Raw genomic sequence first — 24,852 nt, 5'->3', positions numbered from 1 at the left:
CTGGCGGATGTCTAGATTTCAACCGGTTCGTCTGAAGGTCAGGAATATTGGAGTGGATGGGCAAGTCAGGGTTCTCATTTATCTTGGAGTATTCTCTCAACAGTGCTTGTGCTCTACAGAATGAAGGAGGCATGATGTTGCTCAAGACAGGAAGCCAGTGGGTAGGAGTTGATCATATTACTCCTGAAATAATCCTCATTGTGTTGTTGACTTGAGTGTCCACAAGTTTCACATGGCAGCTGTTGATCTACACAGGAGCACAATATTCTGCCGCAGAGAAAACTAAACCAAGGGCAGAACATCTCAAGGTAGATGCAGAAGCACTCCAGGTTGTACCACACAACTTCTGCAGAATGTTGTAACGACTCCTAATCTTTGCTGCTGTATTTACTAGATGTTGCCTGAAGGAGAGTGTCCGATCTAATGTTATACCTAAGTACTTTGGGTAATTATTGTGTCTGAGGACCTTACCGTTCAAAGACACTTGGAGACTACAGTTTGCCATTTTTGCTATTTAGATGAAAGCAGGACACCTCAGTTTTGCTGGTGTTTGGTTTGGGCCTCCATTTCCGAAAATAGTTACTAAGAATGGAAAGGTCATCAGTTAAAATGTTCTCCGTTTCTTTCAGGTTACTATGACTTGTAGCTAAAGCTATATCATCAGCATAGCAAAATTTTCTAGGTTTCGTTGGTGGCAAATCTGATACATACAGATTGAACAGGAGAGGAGCCAAGACTGATCCTTGAGGATTGTTCAATCTTCTCAGCTTGCTAGTCCTATTCCCTAGAACAACCTGAAAGAGTCTATTATTAAGCATGTTTCCAATTAATTGTACTGTGGTTTTGCATGGTAATACCTGAAGAAGTTTATACAGCAGCCCTTCTCTCCAAACCGTGTCATAAGCAGCAGAAAGATCCAGAAAAACAGCAGAGATTTTCAACTGTTGCTGAAAACATGCTTCAGTGCATGTTGTGAGTGCAAGGACTTGGTCACAACAGCTACGATTCTGCCCAAAACCAGCTTGGTCAATAGGAATATGTTGATTAATTACAATGCTAATTCTGTTGTATAGTAATCATTCAAGTAGTTTATAGCAACACTGAGGAGAGCGATTGGTCTGTAGCTTTGTGATATATCTTTTGGTTTGCCAGGTTTCAATATGGCAACGATTTTGGTCTTCTTAAACTCCTTAGGAAGAATACCTGTCTGAAGTATATTGGTAAAGAAGCACGTCAACCACCTTCTCGCATTCCGTCCCATATTTATGATATATTCCATCAAAACCTGGTGCCTTTCCAACTTTCATCTCCTTTAATGCTGTATCAACCTCATCAACCGTGAAGGCTTCAGAGTACTCGGAAGAGGTTGGAGAGGTACGTTTAAGCATCCTTAGGTTCTTTTCCACCGTTTTATTATGTTTTTTATCTTTAGTAACCCTTGAAGTTAAAACAATATGGGAGGCTATTTTGTTTGGTGAGATAGTTGACTTCTCTCTAACTCCTGTTGAGCTTCCTCCAAGTTTTCTCAATAGGCTCCAGGCTTCTCTACTGGACTGAGAGAAATCTAAGTTACTAACTGTTTCTGTCCATTTCTGTCTACAATTTTCATCCAGACTCTGTAATTGCTCCTCACCATTCGTATGGGCACCTGTTTCAAGAAAATCTTTGTATAGGGCATCGCTCTGTTCACTCCATCCAGGAACGTATTCTTTCCTGTAGCCTCTTGGGATGTGCTTTTTGGCTACAGATTTCACAAGCCCTACAAATCTTTGATAATTATCGCTGGTTGCCGGAATCCATCTGATGCATTTGTCCAGCTCTTCAGAGAATTTCGTCCAGTTTGCCTTTTTAAAGTTCCAGCGTGGGCGTGGGAAAAAGCGAATTAAGGGAACAGAGATGCCCATCTCAAGGAAGATTGGTCTGTGTTGACTATTTGGGAAGTCCCCCAAAACTTCTCTCATCATGGGTAGAGGGTTGCCAACAGAGTCACATGTGACGAAACAGAGGTCTGGGTTGGACTCTCGCTTCCAAGCAGCAGATCTAAATGTGCCTTTGTCTTTTGCATCAAATATAAGATGTACATTTTGGTCTTCTGACCATTCTACTAAAGCTATGCCGCAATCATTGTTTCTTGCATATTTCCAAGTTTCATGATGGCTGTTGAAGTCGCCAGCATAGATTGTTGGATGACGTGCATCTGGAAGAGCTGGGGTTGGCCAGCAGATGGCTGGAGGTTTGTAGATATTTACGATGGTTACATCTTGCAGTTTTATTGTTACAGTATGAATATTATTAATTGTACTAAATGATATGAATTCAACCTGCTCCAAGTTGTTACGGGCATATGTAGCAATATATACATTGTCAAAGGTAGCACCAATAATTCTATAACCATAAATCTTCCCTCTCTCGCTTTGCTCACCTTCTGTAGCAGCATGTGTTTCTTGAATGAGTACCAGATCAATGTCATTATTACGCAGCAATTTTGACAAAACGTCACACTTAGATCTACTGATACCTTCAATATTCAGTTGGCAAATTTTAATACCATGTCCAAGCTTTTGAGTCAATTGGTTCTTAAAAGAGCTGTTGAGGGGATTGCTTCGTACAGTTTGTATATTTGCTGGGAGATCTTTAGAAGATAGGTCCAGCAGCCAATGTTGTTGCTTCCTTACGGGTACTTGTGGCTGATTCTTCGGAAATATTTGGATTGGGTATCGAGGATTTTGAACAGTGGTCACTTTTGCTGCTCGCAGGGTCTATAACAGCCTCAGAATATGGTGATTGTGAGTTCACTTCCTCGTTGGAAGGATCCTCTTCCTCATATGTAGAATCGTCAACATCAATATTTTGACTTGCTGTTTCACCTACATGATCAGCTTCTTGTGCCAGGGAGGTTATTAGATTGCTTTCACTGTCTCGTGGAGTAAACTGATCTTTTAGGAAAAGCAAACTATCAAAATAGGGCCAAGAATGTGGTGCTTCTTCTGGACCAGTGTCACCACTCGTTGGTTTCCTCAGCTTCCTACTAAACTCCTGCCTCAGTAGTTTCCATTGTTTGCTTGCTAAGTCACTTGTTCATGAAAATAAATGTATATCACTTCAAAGTTACAGACTACCTACAAATGTTAAAAATCAAAGAAATAAAAGCCGTGTAATGTAATCGGTTTTATTTGCCTTTTAAAAACTAGGCCCTAAGTATAATTTTGAAACTATTTCTCCTTAAGAAAGGCATACATTTATACTTGGACTGACATTATGTAAAACACTTTATAGGTATTTCATTTGCAGGTTTCTGGCAATGGGGACAAGTTTCAGAAGCCTGGCTTTTAGTTTTCGAATGGGAAGTTCTACAGTATCCCAGATTGTAAGAGAGGTTTGCCAGTGCCTGTGGATTGTCTTGCAGCCAGAGCATATGAAAACTCCAACTATGGAAGACTTCAAGCGGATTGCAGAGGGGTTCGAGACTGTGTGGGGTTTTCCAAATTGCATTGGGTCTTTGGACGGCAAACATGTCCGCATTAAATGTCCAGCACAATCCGGCTCAATGTATTTTAATTACAAACATTATTTTTCAATCATTCTGCAAGCATTAGCAGACGATCATTACAGATTTACTGCAGTTGATATAGGTGGCTATGGGCAGCAGAGTGATGGAGGAACCTTCAAGGCGTCTGCTTTGGGCCAACTGTTGGAGAACAATAAACTAAATATTCCGCCTGATTCAGTATTACCCAACAGTGATGTATCTGTCCCGTTTGTAATCATTGCTGATGAAGCCTATCCCTTAAAAGAAAACCTTATGAAACCATTTTCCGGAAAAACTTTTAAGTGCAAAGGAGGATAACTTTAACAAGGTTCTGTCAAGAGCTCGGAAGATGGTTGAATGTGCATTTGGTATTATATATTCTAAATGGAGAGATCTTAGTACTACTATTGAAACCTGTGAATCATTTACTGATGATATAATAAAAGCCATTTGCATTCTACATAACACTATCTCTGATCTTTCTCTTATTGAGGACAGGACAGCTCTGCCTGCCCGCGGTAGATCATTAAATCCCTCAAAGAACATTTGAATACATTCAGTTTCTATATTGTTCCTTTATGATGAATTTTGTATTTAGCACATTGTAGTCAAATTATTAATTGTAATTGCTATTGCTAAATTAGAAGGCTATTTTAAAAATATTTTTGTGACGTGTTTCTCTTTCATTGTATACTATTTAACCTCCTCCTATTTAGGATTTACGCACCACTGCTCGGAGGGGAGGAAGAATTATTCTGTTATCACACTAGACATGGGCAGTGCGCAGATTTATCCTAGTGAGGGATCAGCCGAACGCAGAGCTCACCTTCTAAAGACACCGCAAACACACACAGACTACGCACAGAAAGTTTAAGGTACATGGAAAATAGATTATAATCGAGCCATTCGACTTTGCATGAAACAAAAAAACTTACTTAGATTGGTGGGCCTCGGGACCTTCAAAATGTGAGTCCGTGGCGTTCCCGCCTTGACCACCGCATCCGGTGTATTTGGTCTTATTATTGCATTAAATGAATTAAATTTATTCAGTAAGAAATTAAATGTCATCTTACCTGATACCCCCATCTCCTTTCCAATATTAATCCATAAATTCTTCAGCACATAATGGTTGTGATGATTTTTATTCTTTTGTCCCATATTGGAGTACTGTCCCTAACCAATTCAATAAGTTTCTTCTTTAAATCACTCATGTTTTACGGAGCATGGAGCTATACAAAGATGCAAATGGAGTACGTATCAGACTTCTGGGCTATTAATATTATGAGTAGACGGCCTTGGCCTTGAACCAAGCAATCACAGAACAGCGCTCAAGAAGCACATCGCTCCAAAATCAAACTTAATTTGATTCTTGAGGGAGGAGTGGAGAGAAGAGGGATGAGTGAAGTGCCGGCATGAATGCTACTATTGAAATGTATGGGTTTGTTTTGCATCTCCCAGCTTCCTGTGTGAAGAGAAAGGAGTGATGAGCGCTGAGCGAGGAGTAATCCACTCGGCATGTTCGTACCCTAAGAAACCAGTCTTGTACAGAAACGTTTTTTGGGCAGGAATTGGTACATATATAATATATTTACATGTGTATTAGGTCTGTTTTTTGTGTATTAAGTGTCCTAAACTATATACAAAGTAATTCATAGGTGATATTTGTATGTGCTATAACATTAATCAGACTTATGTAACCTCTAAGTATACATAGTCAATGCTTTGAATTATTTGGACAACATTTTTGAAAATAAAATTTTAATTATTGTGGTGGGTTCCGCCAATCAATTGTAAGTCCTGGGGAGGAGCAATTTGGGCTGGCTGTGAGAGACACAGCTGCATTTTGGCCCCGTTACTCGCTGCACAGCAGACCAATCAGGAGAGAGCTTGCCGTGCATTGGCTAGCACTTCCGCAATTCACTATCTTCATTGCCCTGCTACCTCAATGGAGGCCTCCAGTGTTATGAGAAGGATCTGGATGGTATGCGCAGAGTATTTGCTTTCGAGAGGAATCTGGAGGTGTTTCCTTTCTCGAAGCATCCAGATGAGGCCTGCCTGGCTGTGAGGAAATTCAGTTCAGTATGGTAGAGCTCAATCATTTAGCTGGTTCAGTCATTGCGAGTGAGTGCTGGTGTGGACAGCGACAGCTCGAGTTGAGGTTCAGCCTGAGTAAAGGATGAGGCAGTCTATGTGTCAGTTCCTGTGAGTTTTCTGTCCGTGGAATGGAATCATTCTGTCTGTCACTGTGGTGGAGTCTTGGTCCAGTTGCTATAAGTGAACGTTGTGTTTGGATCAGAGTTAGAAAGATCGACTGGGTATCGGCATGGCACATTGAATGAAGTAGGTTTTAAGGAGTGAGTAGATAGTGTATGTAATACTGAACCGTGAGACTGTGAATGAAGTAGGCTTTAAGGAGTGAGTAGACAGTGTATGTAATACTGAACCATGAGACTGTCGTGCGTGGGCTGTGAATTGAGGACTGTGATAGCAGCAGCAAGAGTAACTGTGGGACTGATCGAGACTATGAGCGTTAAGAAATAATGTTAGGTTTATGGTCCACCCAATCAATACACATCACTTTACAAGTGAAAATAATATAAAAACATGTTAAATTATATTACTATAAAAACATATTATATTAAATAGTCCGATGTAGCTTGTCTCACAGTTATTGCATTTAATACGGTATACCTCTTGAGTGGTTGTATTTATTGTTGCTGTTGATTGTCCTGACGTTGTGTATGATATTAGTACTATTGTGTGTAGTTTTAAATGCTTAATTTATGTTTTTTAAAAACATCAACCAAGTGTACAACTGTGTAAATAAGACTTGAACACAGAAGTCAACCGATGAACTGAACAACACGCAAGACACGAACGTTCATGTGCATGAAGTGTTCCTATATATATTGTTTTTATCTTATATACTTATAAGTTAGTTTTAAGAGTAGATAGTGTTTTGTAAACTAATTTTAAGACCTAAAGCATATCATTATAGACATATAATTGCATTGTCACACATAGTGACATACACGCCAGTTCCCGTTTTGACATGCCTCATTTGGACGTGACCAAATATTTATCATGTGGCATTCCCCAGACAATGTAATCTTAATCATAGCTTCATGATCTATATGTGAATGTATTGTTCAGCTGAAGATGGCCCTATGTCGGGTGTCGAAACCGGTACTGTAGCATAATAAGTGCAATAAATAAGTATTGATAGGTGGAAGTCCTTTCCTATTTCTGATTGTGTAGTTCGTCAATACGGATATGAAGATCGTGGATTACTATGTGATGAAGTTTGTAAATTGTACTATGAGCGTTAGTCGCAGAAGTGTGTGTAATGTAGTTGTTTAATCGTAAGTTCTGTATAATATTACTACTGATAAAGTACAGTGTTCATTTTCATTCCTTAGGTACAACTTTATTTCCCTTCCCTTTCATGACAGACTTTCCGTAACACGGACAGACTTCCGCCCTCTTTAGTATGAATTATCGAGTGTTGGCTGTAATAAGGATTCATATTGGTTTACGTCTTTGTTGCAGCGCGTTGAGGGCATTGAGGAAGCATTTAGCTGCTACCTCGTTCACCGTCCTGACCATGAGGCTGAGAAGATCCAGTCCTTCCAACAGGAACTGCAGACTGCTTTGACAGGGCTGGTAGTCGAACAGCAGGAGGCTGGAGTCAAGCAGTACTTACTCATGGCTGCTAACATGACCAATCACAGTCGACTTGTACTTTTGTTGTCGCTACTTGAGAAGCTTGTTTCAGACAACATTCTCCCTGCAAGGTCAGTAAACAACAGAATAGGTTTTACATATACAACATTTAATGATAAATATAATCTATACTTTCATTAAAACGATCTTGGGACTAGTTTTGACTCTTAAAATAGGTCATCTTTAGTCATTCAGTCACACAAAATTGGCAAAACTTAATAAAGGATAAACACTGAAAAAACACAAATACAGTAGAAGTCCGCTATAGCAAGTACGGCATATAGCGAGAACTGTGTTGTAAAGACAGCTTTTTTTCTGTCCCTTGAAAATTCCTATATTAAACTGTGCATTATCCTTCGGTTACAGCAAGAACCCTATCACTGACGCATTCATTATTACGAGCGATTTAGCATGCGTTTTTTTCCTGTTATTGTATTTATGCACTCCAGCGATTACATTGTCGTGATCTGGAAATCAAGGCAGGTTAGGGACTCGGGAGTGTATAATTAGATTAGCAAAGATAATTTCACTTATATTCTAAGACCGTTGAATTTACACAGATGTACACAGTAACATATATACATTTCTGACACCATATAACTTTTATATCTCTCTTCAACCTTCAGATCTTTCTGTAACTCCTTCAAGTCTCTATATTGTAATACAAGAACGTATATTCACTGGATGAATACTTAACTACGAGACGAAGTCGATCTCCTTGTGGTGGATCTTCGCTCTTCTTTCTTCTGCGCTGATGTGCCTGGAACCCGTAACTTCGGCGGTGAGGCGGAACTTCCCCAATCAAGAATAATTGCTGGTTTATATTGATTAGATTCCAACACCTAGTTGACTACTGGCGTGGAAAACTCTGTGACTGTTCACACTTAGTCCGAGAGCCTCTTAATTCCCTGACTTGTTAATACTTTTTAGCTGACACACTTGCGTTTCTACTAAACTCTACCAGCACCCATAATAGGCCTCCCTTGGACATCTATCATTTCGCACACCGACAGAGCCTCCGGCTGACACATGGAAGAAGTTCAGGGTCAAAAGCCCTGTTGTTTACAAGACATCAGTTTATATACTTTCTTCTGTTCTTTCTAGAACAATCTACTGAGCAACGCCCTGTCACTTGTACACGTCACAGTATCACTGTTCTTTGATTGGTTCCTTCACATGAAATACTCCAGTCACATTGAAATTACTCTTGACATTCTTGAACAGTTTGGAAGTTCTCCCTGTGTCTCTTACACGTGACATCGTACATTTCCACCAGAACTACACACTCGCTTACACAATTATCTTTCGTAATATTGCTTCACGGCCAAATCTGCTTACAAGTTCTGACTCCACATAAGATATTCTAGTCTTTAAAATATTCTTTCTATCATTTCCATTATTATTATTATTATTATTATTATTATTATTATTATTATTATTATTATTATTATTATTATTATTATTATTAGTTATGAATTATACAGACTCTCCTTAATTTCCCTTCATATTTACATGTGTTCATATACCTGCTACTCTTTATATCATAGGTTTTATACCCTGGAGGTCGCGGATTTGAATCCCTTTCGAGTCCTTTCGCTCACTCCTGTTCACGACACCACCTTTTGATGCAAACACTTCTGTTAGACACGTCTGCTCTCTCATACCTTTCTTGGATTTGGATTTTCCCCCCTGTGCTGCATTACTACCTTAGACTCTACCCCTCTCTTTATATTTCAGGCTACGGGGTGTTTGCACTGATGCCCTATCTTCAATCTCAATTAAACTAGCTTCTCTGATTCTCGTATACTAGGGCAACTACCCCGATAATCTTGGTCTCTCAAAATGGATTACTAGGTCATCATCTGATAACTTTTCTTTAACCCTATTCTCATTGATAATTTTCTGCTTAAAACAAATTTTCGTGCAACGATCAGTGGCGTGATCCCAATGCTTTTTCTTAAATATTCCCGAAAAACATGAACAGCATTTACAGCATGTCAGAAAAATTATTAAAGCCACTATCGTCCACACTATGATTTTATAAACATTTACATCAGAATGTAACTATTTTGTGTATAATTCCTTTTCTTTTTCCAACACTAAATTTTCCACATCCTCTATTTTGTTACTTGAAAGCTTAATGTCATTTATGTGTGTGAGCAGACTGTGTAATGGTACCTCTTTCATTTCAGGCAAGTCCTGTAATTTTAGCCAGTGAGAAAAGCAACGGGAAACTACCTCACTCCTCATTTCCCTAGTACGCCTCTTCAATGATGCCTAGGCCATCTATGACAGCTGATGGCGGAACTGTTGAGGATCCAACCAGCCTTCGGGCTGAGGACTAAACATACATACATTGCGCCCTTACTGCGTCCAGCAACGATGTAAATAAAAATTCTCTGACTGCTCGATTATCTCTCAGGGTAAATTTTCTTCCATAGTCCAGTTTATCGTGAATTTCGAAGAGAAGTACGACTGCAATAATTGTTTGTAGAGGTTAGTTTATTCAGTAAAATCTCGTTAGGACATTTCTGCAGGGGACAAGGAAAGAGAATGTGTTAAGCAAGAAAAACTATTGAATACACGAATCAGAACTATCGAATAGGGATACTGTATATAAACACTTGATATTTTATTGTCTTTTTCCGGCAAACTTGCATCTTATGTCATGTATGTACAGGTACAGTGAAAAATATAGGCTATTTACGATTTCTGAAGATGAGGATATAAATAACAGTGTGTAAAACACCAGACAACGAATATAAAAAAGTATCCGAGCATTATTTGCAGATTACACAGACTCTTTGTAAAACGAATGTAAGCCGAAGCCTCATATTTCAGACCAGTGGGTTATTAAACGTTGTTTTCTGGTCACACTTTTCGACTATGAATTATTTGAAGGTGCTCAGATACGTCAGCCTCGTGTCAGTAGATTTACTGGCACGTAAAAGAACTCCTGCAGGGCCTATTCCACAAAAGTATAGTCTTGTACATTACAAGTAAATTCTCTAGTAACTAGTACAAATACCAGAGTTTCTGTTCCACAAAAGAATTTTCTACAGTTGTACTTTACTACTCCATACTTACAAATTACCAGTGAATTTTTATGGGTGTGTTTCACGAAAGTACTAGTACTTGTAACTTACTAGTGAATTGAGATGTATTCTCTACCAGTGAAAAGACAATAATGTATAAATGTACTAGTGCTATTTAAGTATGTTTATTTCAGATATATTTTCATAAATATGTGGTCTAGCAGTAGTGATAGTGATGATGAAAATGAAAACTACCATCTGTACAGGGAAAGAATAAATTTCCAGTTTAACGCTGCATTTGAATACAATGAACGTTTTAGGTTAAGCACAATACACGTGGAAGAACTTTTGATAGATATTGGGAATAGGTTAAAACATTCTATGAACAGAAATAAATCTCTCTCTGCTAAGCAACAGTTACTAACAACATTACATTGGCTAGGAAATAGTGGTCAGTACAATATAATTGCAGATATGCATGGGATGGCAAAATCTTTGGTAGCTGCAATAAATGATATAAAATTTCCTCAAATTGTTTGTTGGCCTGAAAATACTGACCAAACATGTTCCAAGAAGGACATACGTCCAACTTTTCCCCTCAAAAGCTCCATGAGCTTTTCCCAAGTGAAATATTTCCTTCTAATCATATATTTTGTCTTGTTTTTTCAGACTCTCGCTGAATGCACCGAAACCAATATCTTTCCTTCTTTCTATTTCCTTCAAAATGAATAACTTCGTTTCTCTTGACATCATTTTAACAATTCATGCAGAGTTTGCAATTTCGTAACAATTAAGCATTTAGCATCCTACAATTAAGTTTGGCGGCTGAATATCGTTATTAGCGGCATCTGATGCCTAAATGACAGACCAAGGTATGTCAGACTATCGTGGAACATATGCGAGGATCGCGGAAGAACAGAATGGGTGATGATAACAGAGTAATTTCCTATCATCAAAGAAATAAACTGAAAATAACATCGAAGCATTAAGAAGTTCACAGGAATATTAGTTCTCTGAATCTTTGCTGCATAAGTTACCTTAAAATACAATATTTCGATAAATGAGGCAAGCATAACCTAATTCAACGAATGGAATACGAAGATAAACAGCTGATTCATGCTATGACGTAGTATGTTTATAGATATGTCGTCACTTGTAAAACTTGTAACAATTCACTGGTAATATACAAGAGACTTTCAATATTTTGTGGATCAGAAATGTACAGCTCCATACATTACAAGAACCCACACTAGTAACTTGCAATGTACAAGACCTTACTTTTGTGGAATAGGCCCCTGCGGGACTACGCGAAAAGTATTCGCTACCCTTCACTGTATCATATGGCACAGCAATGTGTGAAATCAATGTGCAATCCCATCCCAAATAACCAGCATCGGCCCATAATGTGTCAACTTTTCTCAGCAATTCAACCAATAAAGGCTCCATTTCGAAGGAGGTATAATTTCCAAAAAGCAGATTTGCAGAAGTTCAGCTCAACTCTTGATAAAATAATATCAGATATCCATCCAACACCAGAGTTTTATGATCAGTTTGTTGAAGCTGTGAAGGAAGCTTCCCTCGTTTCTATACCACATGGATGCAGAGTAAACTATATACGAGGTCTAACTTCAGACACAGCTACTCAAATGAACACACATGCTGTATTTCACTGTTCCAGGAAGATCCATTAAGTGAAGACACTATCTCAGCTGGAAGGAAACTGTTTTCCTCAATTGCAGAGGCCAAAAAAGATGGCTTGGAAGCTTCTCAAACGACTTAGCAATGATCCAACCAAGGGACCAGTCCATGCAAATATTACGGCAAACCAAATCGCAAATCAACTTGTCATCAGTAGGAAAACAAATCATCCAATAAGGAAAATAAAACATAATATCCTAAAAAAAATGAGGTAAAGAAGTCCAGTAACATATCCCAGTCATTTGAAATAATGGAATTACAGAAAGCGATTCAATGTAGCACTAATGGAAAAGCGGCAGGATTAGATGTTATCACAATGGAGCAAATAAAACACTTCAGTTCAACCACACAGACATGGCTTTTGAACTTTAACAACTGTTATACTTCCCTGAAAATTCTAAAAATATGGAGAAAATCCAGTGTGATCGCATTTCTGAAACCTGGAAAGGAATCTTCGGATCCCTAAATTTTCAGACCAGTCTCCTTACTCTGCCACCTATACAAAATAATGGAAAGAATGTTGCTCACTCGCTTAATGGGAGTAGTAGGCCATGTCCTAATCCCTTAGGAATGTGGCTTCCGCCCAGGAAAGAGTTGCACGGCACAGATTCTAAAGCTAACCCAGCATATTGAGGATGGGTTTGAAATGAAGATCACTGGGGTGGCTTTTGTGGATCTCTCAGCCACCTACGATACAGTAAATCATAGGATATTATTACACAAGTTATTTAGTTCTTTCTCCAGGTTGAACCATATTGTTGTTTTCTGTACATTACGTACAGCTTGCCGACGTTTTGAATACATTGCTGTACTCTTTGTCAAGGCGACTGAAATACCCATACTCGATCCGAGGTAATCAGTCTCTCAGGCAGCCTGGGAGACTGTTTATCTAATTCTACACACCGTGGAAGCTTCACTTCTAAGATTATTACACAAGCTTTATAGAAAGATTACAGACGTCAAGGTAACCAAGATGATAGCTACTTTCCTGGAAAAAAGTCTTTTTTTGTTGAATTCCAAGGACGCCGAAGCAGATGGAGAAATCAAAGGAATGGGCTACTTCAAGGCATTGTACAGGCTCCTGTTCTTTTCAACATCTACACTAATGACCAGCCATTAACAGAAAGTACTAAAAGCTTTATCTATGCCGATGACCTTGCACTTACTACTCAAACTGACTCCTTTGATGAAGCAGAAATCTTTTTAACTGTTGTATTAGAAGAGCTAGGTACCTATTATGAGAAAAATTATGCCTCCCTGGTTTGGTACAGGTCAGCCCATACGATGCAGGTCAACAGCGCTTTCAACGAAAGTTGCAGGATTATTACTGGATGCTTGAGACCTACACCCATTGAGAAGATCCAACTTTTAGCTGGTATTGCTCCCAGTGAGATTCGTAGGGAGGTAGCAGCTAACAAAGAAAGGCTCCAATCATGTACTTCAGAAGCACATCCTCTCTCAGGATGCCACCCAGCCACACAGAGGCTAAAATGTGGAAAGTTTTCTCTGCACATCAGTTAAGCTTGAGGGGGAAAACAGAGAATGCTAGGATCAAAATGTGGAAAGAAAGAATCAAACACCTTTGCAACTGAATAGAGCCAGAGGAAAGTCTTCCACATGGACGCCAGGAGAGGTGGACAATCTGGAAAGCCCTTAACAGACTCCGTACAGAAATCGGCAGAACAAAAGTAAATTTGCGTAAGTGGGGTTTTTCAAGCAGTTCATCACTTTGTGATTGCGGAGAGCAGCGGATGATACCAACATCTATGTTGGTGTGTTTTATGTCCTTCAATGTGCACTATGAAAGACTTGATTGCAGCTTCCCCCACCGCTATTGACGTTGACCAATACTGGGCAAGAATCATCTAGCCCTCGAATTGTTGCTTATTGTGATTGTTTGTATAATAGACCTGTATGTTTGTATAGTAGAAATGCACGGGTGGCCCAGATTGGTTGCGCAGTAGATGTTAGTTTTCCCTCGTCCTGCTCGTGACGTCATCACAGGAGCACCGTGACTGTGTAGCATACAACCGCACGTGTATCTCATTTCGTTGTTTATATACGTCTGTCTTATAAAGAAAGGATTTCCACGTAATAACTATACGTAATTTCTTTCCGTATATTGCTGTTGGTTTATATAGTGGCCTACTGTATTTTGCGTAGTGTGTGTGTCGTAGTTCGTTTCTGTGAGATCTCTGTTAAGTTGCTGTGTTTCGTGCAGTGAGGTGCACTTATTTTCTTTTCGTTAGTTGCGTGAACAGTGTAATAGTAGCTGGAGTGAAATTTATGTGTTCATTGTACAGTATCATTGCAATAGAAAACTGTGCCGGTAATGATTCACCGACCGAGCTCGATAGCTTCAGTCGCTTAAGTGCGGCCAGTATCCAGTATTCGGGAGATAGTGGGTTCGAACCCCACTGTCGGCACCCCTGAATATGGTTTTCCGTGGTTTCCGATTTTCACACCAGGCAAATGCTGGGGCTGTACCTTAATTAAGGCCACGGACGCTTCCTTCCCATTCCTAGGCCTTTCCTGCCCCATCGTCGCCGTAAGACCTATCTGTGTCGGTGCGACGTGAAGCAAATAGCATTAAAAAAAAAAAAAAAAAAAAAAAAATGAAAAAGATTCATTGCAATTTACAGCGACACCTGATTGTTCAGCAGAGGGATTTTGGTACCTCGCCGGCTACATCGCCGACCGTGAAAGAAAATATGACAGGTCAATGCGAAGTCCCACTGGGGAAATGCTTTCCATTTCTTCTGGTACAGCCCCTGTGGGATGGATAGAAATGTTATCTCGGAGAGGTCTACTCGTTCCATCGTTAGAGTTGTAAACCAAATAAAGAAATTTGAGTTAATTTTCAGGGACACTCACGGACATGCTGAACTGTGACGCATACCTAACATTATACGCAAAGTGTGTCAAATAATTAGCAGTGAATTCCCCGCTGTACCACCAGAAATATTAAAAATGTATGTTAGAACGAGAATATATGACAAATGAACATTCGGACAAGAACTGCAAAATCCATAGCAGCTCATCGGCGAAAGGTACGACAGTGGATTTCATCTTCAAAAGCAACCACTCGATGACGTCTAATCTCACAGGTAGAACTGTGTTCTAATGAAGTGTTTTTCCTGTTCTTTCTTATTGTTTAATTTTTAAAAAGTAGACTATCTATGCGGAGCCTCCGTGGCTCAGACGGCAGCGCATCGGCTTCTCACCACTGGATACCATGGTTCAAATCCCGGTCACTCCATGTGAGATTTGTGCTGGTCAAAGCGGAGGCGGTACAGGTTTTTCTCCGGGTACTCCGGTTTTCCCTGTCATCCTTCATTCCAGCAACACTCTCCATTATCATTTCATAGCATTTATCAGTCATTAATAAATCACTTTGGGAGTGGCGACCCCATTGTAATAATAGCCTATATATGGTTCATTCATTACATCTCTAACCCGGTCAAAGACTGGAAAACAGGTTGTAGGTTTTCCAGGACTATCTATGCATGGTTTCGAATATGAACTTACTTCTGCTGCTGTTATAATATGTATTAAGCTTTAAACTCGATGCCTGCGGAAGTGAGTCAGTATATCGTATGTTAACATACGGTAGTTCCATCACGGAATTTCTGCTGTAAAGATTTAATATGACAGAGATTTCATATCTCTAAATATTTATGTTTACAGATTTGAAAGCGCGTAACCTTCCTCAAACTAAATAGAGGAACTTGGAAATGTTAATAAATTTCAAGCATTGGTCAGTGTGCCGTCACGTTACATTTACGCCTTATTCGTAATGGAAATAATGAAAAGTTACTATGCTGTACTCTTTTTCAATCTTATAACAGCAGTAATCTTTATGTCTGGTCTGCAATTAGTTCTGAGAAACTGTAATGTTTGCTGATATTATGAGATTCCTGCTGATTTGCGCGCTCTGGGCTCGGCTGCTTTGCTCCTACTGTGACGTCATTTTGTTAACCAATAGCAGCTCGGCTCGCGTTGGGCCCAACCTTTAGTAGTGTTTAAGAACCTTGGTAGAAATGTAGATATCATGTTTTTTTAATATCTGTATGTAAAGTTGGTACTTCTGACACAAATAAAGAAAGACAGTATCACTCAACACAGAATAAATTTCTAACTTCTGCATGGAATCTAAAATACAGCACAAAAAAAGGCTTTCTGAGTTATTCAGCAATATTAATGAAAAGGGAGAGCAAAATTGAACTTTCTGAAGGCTAACGACTAGCTTCCTGAAGGTGTAATTTGTCCTGTAAAGGTAAGGAATTCAAGGCTATTTCTCGTTTTCGCGGAACTTTCTCCAACCGGTCTCCTGTTGCGAGGGCTTTAATCTGTGTTGGAAATCATGTTCCTTTCGCAAGGGATGACAAAGAACATTTTCAGGGCTGGGAAAAACGTTATCCTACTGAGTGGTAATAGTGAAAATTAGTAACGCGATAAGTGAAATATTTGATTTAATACGACCTGAATCGAGACATTGAATTTACAACGTGCTGAGCGAAATCCACTAATGAGGTTTCGCTGTATTTTCTCACATCTGGTTCAATTTCGGAAAGGTTATTCCCATGTAAATTTATAGCAAAAAGTTTAGCCTACTCTACTGGTGCTTTCAATATGTAGGTTAATAATGTAGGTTTGAATAAGAAAACTAAAACGTTTGCCACCGAAGCCACTGGAGTGATACTACTACAGTTTTTCAGAATGAAATTGAACATACACATTCACGTCAGGAAATTAAAGATATTACTACCGAGTAAGCCACAGTATGGAAATCCACGAAGACACAAGTTTTGAACAAACTGATTGCTGTTTCATACCGATTTTAATTTGTGTGGAGTCCCCCTCCTCCCCCGACCGTTACAAAAAATCGGATATGAATCACTATTGCGAGTACAATGTTGGACATTATGAATTTTCTGTATAACGGACTTCTACTGTACATCTAAAATATGATAAAACAAGACATTTTAAAAAGTTTGTGAATTTTTGGCTGTCATTGGGTTGCAAAGATTTGAAAATAAAACCAATGTTCTTCCGATTTCTTGACAAATAATAGTATCTTGTACGGAAATACTGTAGTTAAAATGTTCTTGAAGTCAAATGGTACATTGCCAACACTGGAGGTGTGGAACAACTAGTCGAACTCTGCAGTCGATTATAAGTACCGGTAAGTTGTAATGTTTTTACAGATCTTATATAAAGGCTGGCTGAGGGGGACAATGTGTACCACCGGAACTGTTGAATTAAGTGGTCCCGTTGGATGAAAAGTAGACAGTTGTCAATATGATTCAAGTATTATTAGATCAGAATAGATGTCTGGAAGAGTAAAAAAAAGGAAAGTCAGACTGCTGACTGGTGAAAAAAAAGGAGAAAGAAAAAGAAGAACATAATATATGAGACTTACCCACCTTACAGCTTCATAGGTATCCTTTCACTGCAGTAATGTGAGCCACACTCTGTGCGAGCTTGAAACAGAGGCTGGCGGTAGGAGTGTAGGTTGGAGGAGAAGGGGAATGGGCGGGTGACATGATACTGGTGTGGACGTTGGGGTTTTTGTTCGTTATAGATTGGGATTTTTACATCAAGTAAAATATTAGATTTTTCGGAAATTTCATGAAAGTTGGGGTTGGAATATTGTTTTAAATGGATATAACAACTTTCTAGAATGTTGACCTTTCTAGAATGTTGACCTTTAAGGTAACCATATCTTGTCCAATAGATTGGAATTAGACACATGTTGACACATGGCAGAAAACTGATTATGCTTCTTGGCGTTAACACATTCTAAGTAACGCGTTGTTACAAGTGAACTATGTAACATGAGTGGAATGTAATTTTTTAAAGACTTTATTGGCGAAGTACGATATAATGTTTTATTTATCATGACCTAACCTGTACTGTTATTTGTAGAGCATAAGATAATTTAATGACCTAACCTGTACTGTATAATGTTGTAACATAGGCATTTGTAAATAGTAGAATTCTGTCTATAGTTCCTGGAAAGATCTAGAAAGTTACATAACTTTTGTACTGGGTGTGTTACTTTGTTGGTATGTGTTCTAGAAAGTGTGTTCTGTCTATTCTGGAAAAATACGACTTTCGCGATCGTGCGTATTCTTGAATGTTAGTCAAAGTTCGCAATCGAAAGTAAGGTTGTGATTGGTGAGTCTAGGTGGCGATAGGGAACACGTGCACGCTGATTGGTTGCCTCCAAGGCCAGTAATTCCTATATATAGTGAGCGAGGCAGTGTTCGAATAAATTCTGTATCCTGATTTCTGTCGGTCTCGGTTTATCTGTCTGCGAGCAGCCTATCTGGTTGACGTTCCCTGGCTTCGGGGATGGCAGTCTGCTCGGGTAAGCACACTTGAATTCCGTTCCTGCTAAAATTTCCGTAATGTTCCGATTTGCTTTTCATACAGGAGTCTGCCCTAACCTCGCCTAGATTCACCAAATTAGCTACTTATGACGCCTTAGTTTTTCAGCTAGACTTACCTGTTCGTTTCCGAGGCATTGCCGTTTTGTTTCACTAAAATATGTATATTGTAGTTTAATAGTATTTCCCCTGGGGTTTGCCTCTGATAGTTTTGTATCACTTTAGGTACGGTACGCTAGATTTTGGATAACCTGTAAATTGCATTGTACTACTGCATTGGTAACTAGATGTACAGTTGATTTGTAATTTGAATTTACACTGCTACGAATAACCTATGTATATCACTGAACTTATAACTCATAACTTGGAATGTATATGTAGAATTATCTTGTAAATAATATTTTTAAAACTAAGGATCACGGTGATTCATTTCGGAATCCACTATCTAAGCCATGTCCATGCCTTTGGTAGGTTCCCAGCCCTTCCATCTTTCCGTTTTGTCGTTCACTAGTTGGCCCTACTGATAGTTACGTACTTGTTTTGTTGGAGATCCGCGTATGCTAGCTACTGTTTTTCCGAGTGTGTAGTGTTTTCTTATATTGTGTATTGTACTCTTACCTTCCCCTTTTAACTGTGTTTGTGCCTTGTTTGGTGTAACCACTGTAGTAGAGGTAACAGCGTCATGAAGTTTCTGCCTGGCTGATCAGTGTAGGTCGCTTCGCAATTATTGCATTTAAGTCTGTAAACTCCAGAATTTAACAAAAAAATTGTGAACTAAATGTGTGTTATAAAAACTGGATGAACTGTTATTGGTTGTAAAAGCTACACAGTTCAAAAAAATTAGGGGAATATGTTTTGTAACGTCTGGTATGTGAATGTTAATTTGGTAGATGGGTTTCCAATGGTTTTACAGCATACCTTGAGACCTTAGTTACTCAGGGTATGTCAAATCGAAGTTATACTCCATCTGTAGGCATAGCCATGCATTAAACTCTCAGGTGACACCTCGAAACAAAGTGAATAGCAGTGCGTTTGTTGTGTCGTCGTGAGGTACACAGACATTGCGGTCATTTGAGCACATTGTACTTAAACCAGCACATCCCATGAGACATCTTTACGAGGTTCAGGTCGCAAGGGCCGTCACTTTGATCCAGGAAGGATGGACTTTTCGTCGTGTTGCTGTGGATTTCAGTGTCTCTCCATCAGTTATTCAATGCTGGTGGAATCGCTACAGTGAGACAGGCCAGTTCACAGGGAGGGTTGGACAAGGTCGTGGACGCATGACAACCCCACAGGATGACTGACACCTGACCATCTGTGTGTTGCAGTGTCATTCAGCAACTGCCAGAGAACTGCAACAAGACCTCAGGAGGGTCACTGGAGTCACAGTGTCTGACCAGACAGTAAGGAACAGGTTAAGAGAAGTGTCCTTACGACCCAGACATCCTGTTCGAGTGCCCTGTTTAACGCAGCAACATCGCGCAGCTCGCCTTCTGTTTGCCCGTACCCACGTCAACTGGCAACTTCGCCAATGGAGACCTGTATTACAAGTTGTCCCTTTCATGACCGTATCGATGTTTAATCAAGAAGTAAGAATAAATAACCACCTAATCGATACTTTATTAATGCCTCAGGCAAAATTGAATAAAATTAAAACTTACAGGACATGTTTCGACCACTTAGTGGTCCTCTTCAGCTGTATAAATAAAGAACTGAAAAGAAAAACATTGACAATAAGCACAAATAAACGTTCTTTGGAGACTCCTTTGATAAAAATGGAGGTCATCAGAATAGGTCATCTTGCCTCTCGTTCTTGTTTGGAAAAGATGTTTATTCTGCGCTGTCTAGAGGGTCTGTCTTTGAGCGCGACCTGGTGAAGTAACGATGTGATACAGTTTGACAATTCATGGAAAGCTCTGGAGAGAAGGGAAGTAGAGTTTTATCGCCATCTAAAATAACATGTGAGGGAGGAGGGAGATTGGGCTGTGCTTCTGCGATGTCGTGTTTGATTATATCTCTTGTTCGTCTAGTCTGTTTCATGTCTACCCATTCTAAGTATTTGCTAATATTCTCATATAAGATGTTTTTATGCTCGTTGTTTTCGTTGAGATTCTCTTCACCGTTTTCCAATTTATCAAGAACGATGTGGATGTTTTCCAGGTTGTTCATAAGATTACCTTTATTAATCATACAGATAATTTGAAGGTCCTGTTTTATATTGGTGAATTTGTGGTTGGACTCTTTCATATGGGAAAGATACAAAAGATTCTCTGCCATGGGATCCAACGTCATTGCTGAAAGATACAAAAGATTCTCTGCCATGGGATCCCATATGAAAGAGTCCAACCACAAATTCACCAATATAAAACAAGACCTTCGAATTATCTGTATGATTAAGAAAGGTAATCTTATGAGCAACCTGGAAAACATCCACATCGTTCTTGATAAATTGGAAAACGGTGAAGAGAATCTCAACGAAAACAACGAGCATAAAAACATCTTATATGAGAATATTAGCAAATACTTAGAATGGGTAGACATGAAACAGACTAGACGAACAAGAGATATAATCAAACACGACATCGCAGAAGCACAGCCCAATCTCCCTCCTCCCTCACATGTTATTTTAGATGGCGATAAAACTCTACTTCCCTTCTCTCCAGAGCTTTCCATGAATTGTCAAACTGTATCACATCGTTACTTCACCAGGTCGCGCTCAAAGACAGACCCTCTAGACAGCGCAGAATAAACATCTTTTCCAAACAAGAACGAGAGGCAAGATGACCTATTCTGATGACCTCCATTTTTATCAAAGGAGTCTCCAAAGAACGTTTATTTGTGCTTATTGTCAATGTTTTTCTTTTCAGTTCTTTATTTATACAGCTGAAGAGGACCACTAAGTGGTCGAAACATGTCCTGTAAGTTTTAATTTTATTCAATTTTGCCTGAGGCATTAATAAAGTATCGATTAGGTGGTTATTTATTCTTACTTCTTAATGGAGACCTGTGTTGTTCACAGACGAGTCCTGATTTCCCCTGACACAGCGTGATGGACGTCAATGTGTATGAATTTAACGATAAAAATTTCATTGTTCCGTATTGAAATTATTGATGTTAAAAATTAAATAACTGGAGGTTCAACCTATTCAATACTCAAAAGAAAGAAACGTAGCAATCACATTTCTATTTAAATGGGACCGGTTTCGACCTTAGTCTAGGTCATCATCAGCCATAAAAAACATGTAAAATGTTTAAGAATGTTGGAGGTCAGTTTTTCACTGTTAGGCACAAAGACACGACATCACATTCTGTTCTGCACAAAGTCACAACATTAACAATCAACTTGCGAAGATCAAAAAGGCTTGAATTCGCAGACGAACAGATCTGTAGATGAAAGCCGCCAGCTCCCGGTGACTACGTGGCACACTCAAGGTCACGCGCTGCGGCCAAACACCAAAGCAGAGTGGAGAACGTTTCGAAGGTCCAGAACCTGTCACGGCTGCGGGAAGCCAAGTACGTATATAAAAATGTACGATGCCAATTAGTATAACCGAATGAGCACCCGTACTCCAGCTAAGATCTTGGTAAACAGTTGATTTGAAAAAACAATTGTAGAGAGAAGAAAAAAATGTAGTAAAAAGCGCAATATCGGAAAACAAATGAAAACTTATATGCACAGTGCGCTATTTAAAAATGGTTTTTTTTTTTTTTTTTTTTTTTTTTAAGGTTATGATTGAAGTAGTCGAAGTTGGCGCAAGACAAAAATTTTTGAAAGAGGAGAATAAATTAAACGAGGAAGAGTGATAGTGAAATAAGAGAAAGAATAAAAGAAATTGAAGTTAGATGGTAATGAGGAAAGATAAGATAGGGAAATGAAGGAGGGGTAGTTTAAGGTGGGTTAGGAGGGTGGGTTATTGGAGGTAGAAAATGTGGGTGGGAACTATGTAAGACATGGAAAATAGAATTGGGGTTTTGGAATTTGGAATTTTTGAGAAGAAGAATTAGGAAGTCAAAAAGGATATTGGGTTTTTCAGAAATGTCGTTTAAATTGAAATTAGGGTTGAAGTACTGGTCAAGGTGGATAAAGCAATTTTCAGTAATGTTTAAGAGGGGGCCTTTGTTAATGATTTTAAGTATGTTTATGTCATTGTCAATACTGGTGAAATTATGTTTGGAGTCTTGTATGTGCTGTCCTATGGCAGAGAATCTGTTGTATTTAATGGCGTTGACATGTTCAGAGTACCTGATATTGAAGTTGCGGCCAGTTTGTCCGACGTAGGAGGAACTGCAGTTGTTACATTTAAATCTGTATACACCAGATTTAGAAAAGGCATTAGACTTATTTAGAGATTTAGAGTTGTGTAAGATATCAAGACTTCTATTGTTAGTTCTAAAAGAAATTTTCATATTATGTTTTTTAAAGATATTAGTTATTTTATAAGCATCCTGAGTAAAAGTGAAGGTGGAAAAAGCAGTTGGTTTTATTGTGTCTTTAGATAAAGTGGTTTTTGGACGGTGTTTGAATTTGTTGATGATGCGGTTAATGAAGGAGTTGTTAAAGCCATTAAATTTAGCAATGTTGCGGATGGTGTTTAATTCATTATTTAAATCTTTTTTGGACATAGGGGTGTTGAAGGCACGAAAAATTAAGCTGTTATAAGTAGCACGTTTATGAGCTTGGGGGTGCGAAGAATCTTGTCTTATTGTAGAAAACACAAGAATTAATAATAATAATAATTTCTCCAACATCCTCTTTTGGGCGAGATATGTCGACGACACATTGGTAATATTAAATGAGGAATCAACCAACGCAGCCTCTACACTTCTTCATCTCAACAACTTAGACTCTAACATTAAATTCACCCTCGAATCAGAACACAACCAAACTCTTAATTTTCTAGACCTAACTATTACTAGACATCCTTCTTCTTTATCTTACAAAATTTTCAGAAAACCAACCCAAACAGCAACTACAATAAGACAAGATTCTTCGCACCCCCAAGCTCATAAACGTGCTACTTATAACAGCTTAATTTTTCGTGCCTTCAACACCCCTATGTCCAAAAAAGATTTAAATAATGAATTAAACACCATCCGCAACATTGCTAAATTTAATGGCTTTAACAACTCCTTCATTAACCACATCATCAACAAATTCAAACACCGTCCAAAAACCACTTTATCTAAAGACACAATAAAACCAACTGCTTTTTCCACCTTCACTTTTACTCAGGATGCTTATAAAATAACTAATATCTTTAAAAAACATAATATGAAAATTTCTTTTAGAACTAACAATAGAAGTCTTGATATCTTACACAACTCTAAATCTCTAAATAAGTCTAATGCCTTTTCTAAATCTGGTGTATACAGATTTAAATGTAACAACTGCAGTTCCTCCTACGTCGGACAAACTGGCCTTAACTTCAATATCAGGTACTCTGAACATGTCAACGCCATTAAATACAACAGATTCTCTGCCATAGGACAGCACATACAAGACTCCAAACATAATTTCACCAGTATTGACAATGACATAAACATACTTAAAATCATTAACAAAGGCCCCCTCTTAAACATTACTGAAAATTGCTTTATCCACCTTGACCAGTACTTCAACCCTAATTTCAATTTAAACGACATTTCTGAAAAACCCAATATCCTTTTTGACTTCCTAATTCTTCTTCTCAAAAATTCCAAATTCCAAAACCCCAATTCTATTTTCCATGTCTTACATAGTTCCCACCCACATTTTCTACCTCCAATAACCCACCCTCCTAACCCACCTTAAACTACCCCTCCTTCATTTCCCTATCTTATCTTTCCTCATTACCATCTAACTTCAATTTCTTTTATTCTTTCTCTTATTTCACTATCACTCTTCCTCGTTTAATTTATTCTCCTCTTTCAAAAATTTTTGTCTTGCGCCAACTTCGACTACTTCAATCATAACCTTAAAAAAAAAAAAAAAAAAAAAAAACATTTTTAAATAGCGCACTGTGCATATAAGTTTTCATTTGTTTTCCGATATTGCGCTTTTTACTACATTTTTTTCTTCTCTCTACAATTGTTTTTTCAAATCAACTGTTTACCAAGATCTTAGCTGGAGTACGGGTGCTCATTCGGTTATACTAATTGGCATCGTACATTTTTATATACGTACTTGGCTTCCCGCAGCCGTGACAGGTTCTGGACCTTCGAAACGTTCTCCACTCTGCTTTGGTGTTTGGCCGCAGCGCGTGACCTTGAGTGTGCCACGTAGTCACCGGGAGCTGGCGGCTTTCATCTACAGATCTGTTCGTCTGCGAATTCAAGCCTTTTTGATCTTCGCAAGTTGATTGTTAATGTTGTGACTTTGTGCAGAACAGAATGTGATGTCGTGTCTTTGTGCCTAACAGTGAAAAACTGACCTCCAACATTCTTAAACATTTTACATGTTTTTTATGGCTGATGATGACCTAGACTAAGGTCGAAA

The 24,852-nt window shown here is 38.7% G+C and overlaps 1 protein-coding gene across 5 annotated transcripts in view; it reads left to right on the top strand.

Moving 5' to 3' along the window:
* The window catches only part of MED23 (mediator complex subunit 23), a 507,528-nt gene that overhangs the window by 16,525 nt on the left and 466,151 nt on the right, over positions 1-24,852 (top strand). For 4 of the 5 annotated variants that reach the window (XR_010858539.2, XM_067136121.2, XM_067136122.2 and 1 more), the window contains exon 2: positions 7,079-7,323. Coding sequence is in view for 4 of the 5 variants with exons in the window: in XM_067136121.2 (XP_066992222.1) it covers positions 7,079-7,323 (245 nt within the window). In the remaining variant the exon portion in view is untranslated. Of the gene's footprint in view, positions 1-4,273; positions 4,405-7,078; positions 7,324-24,852 lie in introns of those variants that run through there. The other variant, XM_067136123.2, reaches the window with a different exon arrangement.

The sequence above is a fragment of the Anabrus simplex genome, chromosome 1 (genome assembly GCF_040414725.1).
Source record: "Anabrus simplex isolate iqAnaSimp1 chromosome 1, ASM4041472v1, whole genome shotgun sequence".
Lineage (NCBI taxonomy): Eukaryota > Metazoa > Arthropoda > Insecta > Orthoptera > Tettigoniidae > Anabrus > Anabrus simplex.
The sequence above is the reverse complement of the archived record's forward strand: the minus strand, read 5'-3'. Positions and strand labels throughout refer to the sequence as shown.